At 38.8% G+C, this 12,590-nt stretch overlaps 1 protein-coding gene across 4 annotated transcripts in view; it reads right to left on the minus strand.

The window, feature by feature from the left end:
* The window catches only part of LOC146326527 (mitogen-activated protein kinase kinase kinase kinase 4), a 71,539-nt gene extending 64,463 nt beyond the window's left edge, over positions 1-7,076 (minus strand). For all 4 annotated transcript variants that reach the window (XM_084718818.1, XM_084718816.1, XM_084718817.1 and 1 more), the window contains exons 1-2: positions 6,907-7,076; positions 5,517-5,582 (exon numbers count right to left, since the gene is read on the minus strand). In XM_084718818.1, the coding sequence (XP_084574944.1) occupies positions 5,517-5,582; positions 6,907-6,963 (123 nt within the window). In that variant the 5' untranslated portion in view covers positions 6,964-7,076. The remainder of the gene's footprint in view (positions 1-5,516; positions 5,583-6,906) is intronic.
* Between the last annotated feature and the right edge of the window lie 5,514 nt (positions 7,077-12,590).

Genomic DNA, 12,590 nt, shown 5'->3' on the forward strand with positions numbered 1-12,590 from the left:
AGTCAGGAATGACTTTATTTGTCCTGGAGCCACTACTACCATGTGACCACTACTGCACATAATACACCCTTTAATACTAATGTGCGCGAGTGTTTGTATTCTGCATCACTTGGACACAAATGATTTTGTTCCTGTGCATGTATTCAGGACAATTAATGTAAAATGAAAGCAATGCTGTTAATGATGTTCAAAGGAAAAGCAAAAGACAAAGAATAAAGGAGATGAGAAAAGAAGTATTGTATTGAGTTGGGGATATTGAGGTTATAGAAGCGGAGAAGAGTGGATTGTGTTTGTCTTGTTGAGGCCGGACCACTTCCTTTCATGACCGCAGGAACTTTTCCGAGAACTTTTTGAGGGACTAAGGAACATTACTTGCATTTATATTAGGTGCAATTTTAGTTCTTGTCCTAAATCTCTCACTGCTTGACAGTCTGCCAAAAGCTATACGGGTGGAGTTTGCGTTACTGAATGTCATGCAACGGTCACACACAGGTTTCACTACTGATACAGACAATAGCACATTAAGAACCAAAAAAAAAAAGCCTCTTCTCATATCCTCTCTACTGTGGATCTTGCCTTTCATTTTCAGATGTTTCAAATGTCTCCACATTTGCACTTCACTTTTCCAGCATCAACTTAAACATCACACACATGCAACAGCGATGACTCTGTGTTGTCTTGTTTCGTGCAAAGATTACGTCTCAGTCTAAATGATGGTCTTTTAATCTGATATGGCTCTAATTTCTTGAATTATCACAGTTCTTAAGATGTGGTGGAAATGCAAAAACAAGTGCTCTAAAGATTCTTTGAGGTCCTGAGTGGTTCATGACTTTCAGTTCGTGGGGCAATTTGAGTTAAAAGACCTGATTGTTTTCTCCATTCCTCTCCAATCTCCGTATGGGCTCTTCTAACTGTGTCTTTCTTGGTAAGATAGAAAATCCTGTCTGCTGACTAGGAGGCTGTTCCACTGTGTTAAATTAGGCTAATGGGGCTCCACTTTCCTCCAGTGTCAGTTCCAACCAGAGGCTTGATTGACATTATATCAGACTACTAACTAACTTGCAATAAGTGGATGAAAAATCTGACCACACTGACATGAGTAACATGAGTCATGGTCAAAATTTAGTAATCAATGCAATCAACCCCCATGCTAGACGCAGGTCAGTTGTAGGGCTTCAATTTAGAGCAGAACTAATTGGCAACATAACCTCAGCTGAACTGCAAACTGTTCCACCAAACAATAAACGGTGCATAGTGCGGTTTACAGCAGGGACTACAACAAACTGCACATTACTGTGTGCATGTAAACATATCATGGTGACTCTTGCTCCCTCCTCCGCCTCTTCATCCTAAATCTCTTTTTCAAAGTCCCAGTGTGCGTTCTTCAAAATTTCCACATGCTGTCTACTTAACCTGCTCTCTGTCCCCACCGAGTTTCCTTCCTCAATTGATCACTGGTGTGATTTTGTTAAAGGGACACTTCAACTCCAAATCAGAAAATACACATTTGTATTCTGGCCTGTAGTGCTATTTATCTGTCTATATTGTTTTGTAGAGAGTTGCGTAGTTTTGGAGATACATGCCACAGAGATTTCTGCCTTTTTTTCCATTATAATGGGACTAAATGGCACTTTATGGTGCACAAAGTGCAAAAAAATACATTTGAAAACATTGTCTCTTTTCAGAAATCATGGCCTGGTTGCTCAAAATAATCCACAGACATTGTTTCATGTGCCAACTACTTTCTTTCTGTAGTAGAATCTACCAGGAACTACTTTAGGGGGCTCATTTCATATGAACTTAATTCCGAGGGTCACCAGTTCAAGTCCAGCACAGCCAATATCTCCAAAACTCTGCAACTCAAACCAAAGAAAAACATGGATAAACAGCACTACAGGCCAGAGGGAAAATATGTATTTTTGATTTCTGGGAGAACTTTCTTTTAATTTCTTTAACATAGAACACATAGAGGGCAGTTTTCTGCTACAAACTTGCCAGAAGGTCAATGTTGCCCTGGTGTTCCAGCCATTCTATTCTATGTTAGACCTTACGAAAACTGCTTTTCACAAAATCAGCCATTTCTGTTTTGAAATGGCATTGGTACAAAGGATCAGCGTATGGGGTTTAGTGGCATCTAGCTAAGAGCTTGCAGATTGCATACCGCTTGCCTCATCCTCCACTTCCAAGCATGAAGGAGAGCCGATTGTGGCTGCAAAACTCGTGAAAAAAAAAAAAAAAAAACGCCAGTGCAACATGGCAGCCTCAGAGGACAAGGACCCATGCCCTTTGTAAATATAAGCAAGGCATTCCAGTGGTGCAACAATGACAGTTTTCCTACTAGTTCATAAACTTGTGACAATACCTGTGTTACTGATTACACCAGACATTTTACAAGAAGATATGAGCAATGGTGCTAAATTTGTGATGGCAGAGTGCTTACTTTGATCTTAAAAATTAGATCTTTACATCTTCCCCTTTCTCTGAAAAAAAAAGAATGCTTAGCGGGTTGGTTCATTAAGTGTTAAGGCCGCCATCAAACTATCTATCAGACATTTCACCAATGTGCAAATAACAGGTAAGTCTCAAGTCTTAACCTTTGCGTCTCAAGCAAGTCCCAAGTTAATGTATTGAAAATCAAGTAAGTCAAGTCCTTGCTATAGGGCAAGCAAATCAAGTCAAGTCATAGCTTGGGTCAAGTCAGTCAAAAGTCAGTTCATCAAAAAATTCTCATGATCCCCCCCAATTTCAACATTTAATCAGCGCTGCTGTACAGAGCAGGCATTTTCAGTTTATAATTGTACTGTCCATCATCTGATTATGTATTGATAACACGCTAAACGGTGAGGGCAGTGGGCAAGTAATGTAATTGTGTATCCCCTAACACTGTGTAACACCAGTTACATCTGCAATGCAGAAAGCCTAGCTCATTATGAGGTAACGAAAACACAACAATTCTTATTTTCAGGTGATTATACACCAGTGAAAACAAACTTTATGAATATTGTATTGCATTTCTGCCATATTCTGCCAATAGTAGAAACACACCTTGTTTTCATCCGTTTTTGTAACTTGCACTTATTGATGTACATAATGGTAATACAGACGTTTAAGCTTTGAATCAAGATTTGAGCATCTGTGGCTGTTGATGTTCATGTGGCATTACTAATTGCTTAAAATGCAATGTAATGAAAATGCAGCACACATACAAATAAACAGAGGAAAAGCCCAGATGCTTTGTCAGCATCTCCTGCACTCACGTCATTCTGCAGCTAAGTGTTTTCTTAAGGAGCTGTGTGTTTGTGTGTGTATAAGTCATTGTTCTATAGGCCCTATTCCTGTTCTGGTTTCCCCTGATGGGACTCGCTGTGTGACTCTCACACAGACACAGACATAGACACACACACACACTTTCTGAAAGTTTCTGTATGTGTGCATGGGGAAGCAGTTCTCCACAGTCCTCATTAAGATCAAATTGATTGCCTGTTAGCATTACACACTTATCACTACTGCTTTGCCTACAGCATTTCTCATGAGACAGAATATAGTATTGATAGACTGTGAGTGCATCATGAGTATCACAACGAGCGTGTCAAATGCCAAAAAACATGATTAAAATAATTGGCAGAGACAGCCATTGAAGTCTTCAAAGGCAACATAATCAGCAATTATTACTATTAACTGCTTGTAACTTTCCTCTAATGTGACAACTACTTTAAATCAGTGAAATCAGGAAATAGTAGTCTTATATCTGTCATGTCTGTCTGTTAATTTACTCTCAATAAGAATGCTCAGCATTCACCCATATTTGGAAGGTTCCCCCTGTTAAAACATCAATAACTGTGAGTCACAGGATGAAATTTGTGATTTCTACCCCCTGTGTAAAAAGCACACTGTATAGTGGCCAACATAGGCCTTACTATCCTTTACATCTCTTGCAACATTTCCCTTTTTTGAAAATCAAGTGGCAATCGAGACACACACCCACCTTCTGTCTCACACATACATACTTGTGGGAAACCATCCATAGACATCATTCATTCTTTAACCCTCAACTTTTAATCTCTACTAAAACTAAAACTAAAACTAAAACTCATTTACTCTAACACTCTTCATGTTCATCAGCTTTTTATGTTTATCTTCCTGTAGTGGTTATTATTTATATGACTATATTTGTGCCACACTGATTACCTACAAAGCATTGTGTCTAAAAGTGGCCTGAACCTACAAGTCTTGTGGTGCAGGACAAACAACAATCCTCCTAGTAAAACATTATTCCTCTTCCATAATTAATTTTGGATTACAGAATAATCTTCTGTATAAACATGTCTTTGTCTTGGCCATATGTCATATAGGGGGGTCATGCAGTTGTCACTGGTGTTCATATTACAAAGACAGCCTAACAGTAATGAGGTTTTAAATTCTGATGATACTACAAACAAAGGTTTGTAGTATTCTGACAACTTGTAAAGCGCCTGAGCCCTCTGTTGCACCATCTTCATTCGCGTAAGAGGAGGACCTCCCTTTTAAATGCTCAAAACTGAAACTGTTCCACATAGGTAAGGTAGGTACACAGTTTGTAGTACTGCAGATGCATGTGAACATGATTTGCACAGTGGAAACAACCAGCTGCACAGACCTAAATAAGGCTAAACACCTCCTGTAACCACAAACCACTCATACACAAACAGATATTTTGATAAGGAAGTGAGCCCCACCCAGGCCCTTTAAAAGATGCTGCAGATGCTGTTGATGGTGGGTGTGTGCGTGTGTGTGTAAGAGCTACAGGATATTTCAGTCAGCTGAGAATTTCTTCTTCTTCTGCCTATTTAACTGGAAGTGGCAATAGTAAGTTTTACCAGAAGTCACGTGTTACATACTCTAATATACCGTGCGTCACTCTGCATGTGCCAGTGTTGTCACAGGCTTAAGGTGAGCAGCTTGTGAAACCTTTGAACAGACAACTTCTACGTCTCATGTGTTCAGCTGCATCATCACAATTTAGTAGTGTTTATGGTCTCCCATGCATGCAGCTAGGGATGAAACGATAATCGGTTTCACGATAAACAGAGATAAAATTCCTTCGATTAGTATTATCGTTTCAAATGTTAGTTATTGTAATAACCGTGTTTGATTACCATGCTCTGAAAAAACTCATGGTAAATACTATCCAGGATGAATCAAAGTAAGCAACAATCTCCCAGATGCAGGCAAAGCATGCAACATAGATTTGTTTTGCATCTATGAAAAAACTTTCATTGCACAGGACTTAATTCCATTTTAAAACATTGAGAAGTGTTCGTTTAAACTTGATGAAATGATTTCAGTGTGTTTGTCAGCACTTTTTGAACATTTTCAGCACAATACGACAATACTCCTGATAACAGTGATAATTTCTTGGTCACTATAATCAGAATATGAGATTTTTTTAAACTACTTCATCTGTACATGCAACAAACACCAAAGGAGGAAAAGGTGAAAAGAAGACACTTTTCTGTCTATCTTTAGAAAGTACTGACCTTGTAAACCTGACCGTAGGTTCCATTGCCAACCACCTCCACCAGCTCAAAGATACCTGCTGGATCCTAGAAGGAGAAGAATAACATGATCAAGACAAAGACAAGAGGGTCAGAGAGGAGTGTTGCTGAACAGCTGAGTCAAATACAGAGTTCAGAGCTGGGCAGACAGCAGTACAGGTGAATATAACGGTGCACTAATAGTACAGAAATGGTACATTTCAGCATAGTTATAGACTAATGCAAAATGTTCACGCCAAGAAAAACTATGACAAACAATATATACTCCGTACTAAAGGCGAATGGAGAAGAACAATGCAGTGTTATGCTGGGATAGAGACTGAGGAAGTGGGGCTGCAAGTTTGGATAACATTGTGAGCTACAAGGAATAAAAATACATCCTGAAAACCACCGCTATTCCACTTAATACTTTATTTTATAGACCATAGTTCCACTGACTATAATAATATTATCACCTAAAGAGATATAAAATGGTTTTACTTTAAACACTGACTATAAACATTCTTGAGTCACAGGCACTTTGTCATTTCCAATAGATACCAATATCATATCAGTTTTACAGAAATATTGCACTAATGTCTAATGAAAGAACATTTTAAAGAGATAGTTCACCCAAGAATGAAAATTCAGTCATTATCTACTCACCCTCAAGCCAAGTAACTGACGGTCAGGATTATTTTTTAAGTTTCGCAGGAAAACAGCATTACAGAATCACCAGATGAGCAGTATGAAGGCAATTTATGATGTTTTTTTCTTTCTTTTTAAATATTTTAAATGTCACCATTCATTTACATTCTTGGGGAATTCTACAACGCTGCTTTGCTGTGAAACTGCAGCATGAGGGGTGAGAAGATGACGCCTGAATTTTAATTTTTAGGCATACTAGCCCTTTAAAAATGTCCATAAACTGGCATAAGGTAGCTTTACACAAGTATTACAAACGTGTGAATTCAGTTGAAACAACAGTGCCACTAACTAGAACTAGTTTTCTGTCAATGAATACACACAGTTTATCTTTGTGAGCTTTCACTTGTTGCATGTCAACTTTTCACCAACTCAGCCAAAGGAAAATCCTGTGTGTAAACACTGCAGCCTGTAAACTTACACCAAACAGGACACGGTGCAGACAGAAAGCACAACGTTACAGGGTTTTACTTCTCTTTACACGTTGTTCACTAAGTTAGATAAACGATAAAACGCTTTTTTTTTAAAAAACAGTTCACAAAGCGAGAGGCGACCGTTGCTCGAGTTAAATCAGAGTCCCTGAGTTGCTGCTTGAAACTACCGTTAAGTTTCAAGCAACACCCACCACATCCTCCAATGTTTACTCAAACATTTCATTAAAAAAGCAAGACAACACTGTTGTACTTACTCTCAAAGCAGCGAGGTCTATACTGTCCAAACTCCGAGTCGTGTTTTCTCTCGACATTGCTGTCAGTAAGTGTGTCAGCGGGTTAATATCTGTTGACAAGACATGGACGGTCACAGTTTTCTCCTCTACAAACTAACGGGTTTTCCTCTGGTCGGGTCCATTCTGAAGTTTAGCTCACAGCAGCAGCGTCAAGTGAGTCAGCGAAACACACTTCCGGACGCGCCTGTCAAAATAAGAGCCTTTACTAGTAGACGGTAACATTTTTTTTTTTTACAGATTTGCGTTTATATTTTCATAGTTTGGAAGAGACTATAGTAAACAGACATTATCAGAAATATAATAGAAAGTTGCATAGCACATTATAACAGGCTAAACAGTCTGGAAATCTGGCTGTAAAAATCGATATTTATTCGTTGCGACGGCCGTTTAGAAGTTTCACATCCGTTTTCACTCCATTAATTACTTAATTAATTAATTGTTGTTGCTGTTTTTCTTTTTAGTGTGCCTAAATCGGGCCAAAATGTTACACTCACAACATCTGTGCTTAATTGTGAAATTTGTACCACTCTGTTTCTGTTTGCGTTAACTTCGTCGCACTTGACGCAAGTTTTACTTCTCAGAAGTGATTTTTTTTTTTTCTTGAAGTGACTCAATAATTTGACATCCTGTAAACCCCGGGAAAACGACAAGGAAGCTGATTTGCTTTACTGCCTCCATTTTTTTCGACAGTGTTTGCGTCCATGTGGAGCTGACGGAAAATGCCGAAAGAAATGTTGTACACAGTCTTTCCACGTGTGCCCGTGTTCGTGCTGAGTTCACAGACCTCACGTTATTGTCAGAGAACCCGTCAGTCATCACTAATAAATTTAATTTAAAACACCAATTTAAAAGTGAAAAGCCAAGTTTGCGACATATAAACAGTTTCCATGGTTCTATTTTCTCTTATCTTACCTTATACTTGAACTTATTCAACAAAATGTGGAAACATCAAGACATACCTGGAGAAGGTAGTAGTTAAGAGGTGTACTAGACCTATTTTACTGCATATGTGACATTTTGGATCATTGGATTTGATCATTAATCACACCTGTGCCTTTCTTGCTATATAAAAAGTTTCACTGGGTAAAACTGTGATTGGTGTGATTGTGAAACAAAACACGTAGGCCGCACGGTGGTGCAGTGGTTAGCACTGTTGTCTCACAGCATGAAAGTTCTGAGTTTGAGTTCTTCCTAGCTCAACATGGGTTCTCCAGTAAGTGGCCCAAACAATGTGTAGTATTTGAGCAACTTTATGCGCTAGATACTTAGTACAACAACTGTCAGTAGCAGTTATTCATTGTTGCACGATGAATTTGATGATAACACTGGCTGACTCCACCAGTGCACCAGTATGGTTAGCTAAGTAAGCTAATTACAATGCCAATTCAAGCAAAACAAGCTGTTTAATTATCACAATCTTCATAATTTCTACTCATTCTTTCATCCCAAATTAATAATCTAACACCTGTGTTTACTGTTTCATGTCAAAATGGCTGCTGTGAAAAAGGTCTACTGCAAAAAGTAATGGGTTTATGTTAACAGTATAGTGTAGGACGCAGCTTGGGAAGAAAAAAGTCACAGATCTGAAACCAAAAACATGTAGAAACGTATTGTTTGTACTCTGTATCCTGTCATATTTCAACATACATTTATAGCTTGCACAAAAGAGATTAGTAGATATCAAAGACAGATGCAGGCAGAGGTGTGAAGATGCTTATTTAACAAATGAATAGAAAATTGTTCAGTAGATAGACAGTAGATATTATCAATGGAAGACAATATAAGAACCTCAAAAAAGTTTATTTTAAGAGTTTTATTATTATTACTACTACTACTATCATTATCTTTGTTAATATTGTATATAGTGTGATGATCACAATATGTAATATAATTTATGATATGATTTATAGTATAATATGTAATGTAATATATAAATAGGGAAATGCTGACTGTAAGGACATTTCCATAACTTACATTATTTGAATAACAGCACCATCTGTGCTGTACGTTTTCTTTGATTATGTTTTTTATGTTGTGTATTGTTATGTGTCATGTATTGTATAATTTTACGCACATGTCAGACTCCAGTAAGAAAAGCGGCAGCGTTTGCTGCAGCTAATGAGGATCCTAATAAATCAAACTAAACCAAACTTATGTTTTTTGAGTGTAAAATATATTGAAGAGATGGGAGCTTGGCATTCCAGTCTCCTGACTGAGGCAGTGAGTCACAGTCAGCATGGTGAAATAAGGGTCATTATGTGGTGGGAGTGGGACACAGCCACTGTGTGTGTGTTTGTGTGTGTGTGTGTGTGTGTGTGTGTGTGTGTGAGAGAGAGAGAGAGAAAGAGAGAGAGACGGAGAAACAGAAAGAGCAACACTATGCTCGAGTTCTGCGTTAGTGTGAGTGTAGGAGAGCGAGGGAACGACGGCAAGTGACTCTCTTGCACCCTCTGTATGTGTGTTTATGTGTGCAAGTGAATGTGACGAATTAAGAGTGAGAGAGGAGGGAGAGAGGATGGCTGTGAGTGTGTAGTGTAATGTGTGTGTGTGTGTGTGTGTGTGTGTGTGTGTGTGTGTGTGTAAGAGTGTGTTTGTGTCGCAGTGAAGAATGGTCTCTCTGTGGTCTCACACAGTGGCCCTGTTCACACCAGGGTCAGCTGCCTACACACACACACACATATACACTCAAACACACATTTCTGGACTCGTATCCAATCTAAACAAGACAACATTCTGAGTAACAATTGAATAAGAAAATTCCAGAGTGATAGAGGCCGTTTGTCTGTCTGTCTCTCTCCATATCTTCATCATTTCTTTCTTTCTAAGTGTGTATGTGGGTATTTTTGTGTGGTAGAACATATAGAGTAATCTGTGTCAAGAGAAAATTGACATTCCACTTATCTAAACCATTTCCTGAGGGCATTTGCATTTATGCATGCACAGACACACACAGAGGAATAGTCATGTATACAGTAGCGATAAGTGTGCCAGATATTAGTGCCCGTTCTGCAGCGGAAGGCAAACTACTTAATTCTTTATGCAAAATTATAGAAAAGTTGATAAATAAAGACATGAAATGAAAAAGAAAGAACAAATATATCAACACTGTTTGGTTTGGTGTATCGTTGCTTTTCAGGAAATGAAAAAAAAAATCTGTATTTTTCAAATAATTGAATCAGAAATCTTTCTGCTACAAAGACTTTCTGCAGAAAATCCTGACGTCTAACTTCTCCCATGTGTACAGCAGTTCACTGGAGACGGAGGCGGGATACAGGTATGAGCTTTTGCCAAGTTTGAATCCATTAGAGTGAGAAGGTTTAGTCAGAAGCTCTTTTCGATACTATTCATTGGTTAAACGTGTGTAAACCAACAGACAGACATAGAGGGTGACCAGAATCATTGATTCATTCACATTATTAAGAACATGCAAAAAGAACACATACAACCTACTAAGATGTCCAACTGATTTCTGCATGATCAGACAAACAAAAAAGCTTTTTTTTTTTTTAAAGAAAAAGCTCATGAGAAAGTCATATTTCAAGACAATTTTCTCAGTGCATGTAATATACCATTTCAGATTACATTAGAAAATGATCAGATCTATCATTAAAAGGCACCACTGTACTTTTAAATAATTTAAAATAGAGTTGTAACCAGCTGATCAATGAGTAAAGTTAGCCTACTTTATTTTTCAGTTACATTGCAAACTGCTGAAGTGCCCTTGACCAGTGAGGCTGCTCAGTAACCAACAGATAAAACTGTGTGCTGGACAGCTTCCAGTGTGACTGTGTGTCATCAGTGTGAAGCAAGTGTTGAAAAAGAGCATTTAAGCTCTGCATGTGAAAAGATTTCCAGCCACTCAGCTGGCTAATTATATTAAAATAACATGATAAATTGTAAACTCAAAGAAAAAACACAACATAAAGTGTCTTGGTAAGATTTTGGACCACCACCAACATCCAGAACAGCTCCAGTGCTCCTGATCATTGATTCTCCACTGTAACTGTAATTATTCCATCAAACCATCCAGTGACCCCTTGTGGCTGGGTGGATTCATTGACATCCTAGAAGAGACAGTACTTATCAGAAGCTTCCTTTTTATTTGTCACTTCAGTCAATACTGAAAACAGCAAGCCCACATCCCACACTCATCAATAAGCATTGTGGGAAATGATTAAGTACAGCAAGATAGCCTGTGATGTCCAATCACAAGTCAGTCTCTTAACGCTTCACTCATTAGAGACTGAGTCCAGACCATCCAATCTGCACACTCTGATTCTGTGATGATGAAGATGGAGATGGAGTCTAACAACTTGGAAATTCAGTCTGATATCAGGCAAGAACCTCACAGCTTTAGTTGCTAAAACTATGTGGAAACTATTGGAGACTCCATTGCTGAACCAATTTAAAGTCTTTAGGGCAGCGCTTCCTATTGGGCGTTGACATCTTGTGCTTATACCAGAAGAGAGTGGGAGGGAGCATTGTATCAGATAAGGCACATCCTTGAAAAAATGTAAAGGGTATATGTTTGTTGGTTGCTGTACTTGCTGCTGTTCAAGCAACAACTTTGCCCCTGATCATCTGTAGGTAGAGAGATCTCTGATTGTTTGGTATCCTGAGACTAACCAAGATGTCTGTGGACTTCAAGTAGCCAAAATTGATTGGATCAACTGTCTAAATCCAGCATACTGGGTTGACTTGACTTGACTTGCCAGACCTGTGATCAGGGCACAAAATTAAGACCAGCCTCTACTTGAATGCCGGTAAAATATGCATGTGGCTGGTAGAGTGGCTTCACTCATCAGCCAAAGAAACAGAAGTAATCTATTGAATGGCTGAACATTCATCAGCCATGCACCTTGCCTTTGACGAGTTCACTAGTTCGGTTCTGGATGCGAACTCTGTGTTAGTTACAGCTCGACTAACTCTACCTGAGTATGAGACCAAAGCAGGCCATCCCCTAAATCTTAGTTGAGTCTAGGAGCTTTTGTCCTCCTCTACCCGACAAACTCAGACCCATCTGTTTTGGAGGTCATTTAGTGAAGAGAGTGGTTGTAAATGACACAAATAGTTTGAGACAGGGCTTGAGAGCGGCTGGAAGTAGAGCGGCAGAACAGGCCCCAGAGAAGACCAAATCTAGCTTTTTGAAGGCTTTGTGAGAGTTTAGAGGCGCAGATTGGGTTAGCTGAGGGCACTCAAGAACTATAACAGTTTAACCTTGGACCTGTCACAGTGGTTAGCTGTTAGAGCAGCATGTCCTCATATTAGATGACATTCCTTTATGCTTTTTATCCATTAGAGAATATTTGGTCCTTGTAAGTACACAAAAGCAGACACAGTTTTCCTTGCCTGTCTGCAGAGGCACGCTGAAATGATTCTGACAGGCTGGCTGAGCAAATCTCTTTATCTGTCTTTCTCAGTGTCTCTTTATCTGCCCTTTTCTCATGGAAGACTCTCAGACTGGGGGTTTTTAAACTTTTATAGACACACAAACGCATTGACATTTAAAAAAAGAAAACACCATGTCTGACAGGATTTTATTCAGGATGTAGTGTAGAGTTATTCACCTGTCTACAACAGAGGCAGAATGGTCAGACACAGATGAGAGTGATTTTAGTGTCTAGAAATATTTTGCATCATTAAGC

This window comes from Lutjanus erythropterus, chromosome 5 (genome assembly GCF_056507025.1).
Source record: "Lutjanus erythropterus isolate fLutEry1 chromosome 5, fLutEry1.hap2, whole genome shotgun sequence".
NCBI lineage: Eukaryota > Metazoa > Chordata > Actinopteri > Lutjaniformes > Lutjanidae > Lutjanus > Lutjanus erythropterus.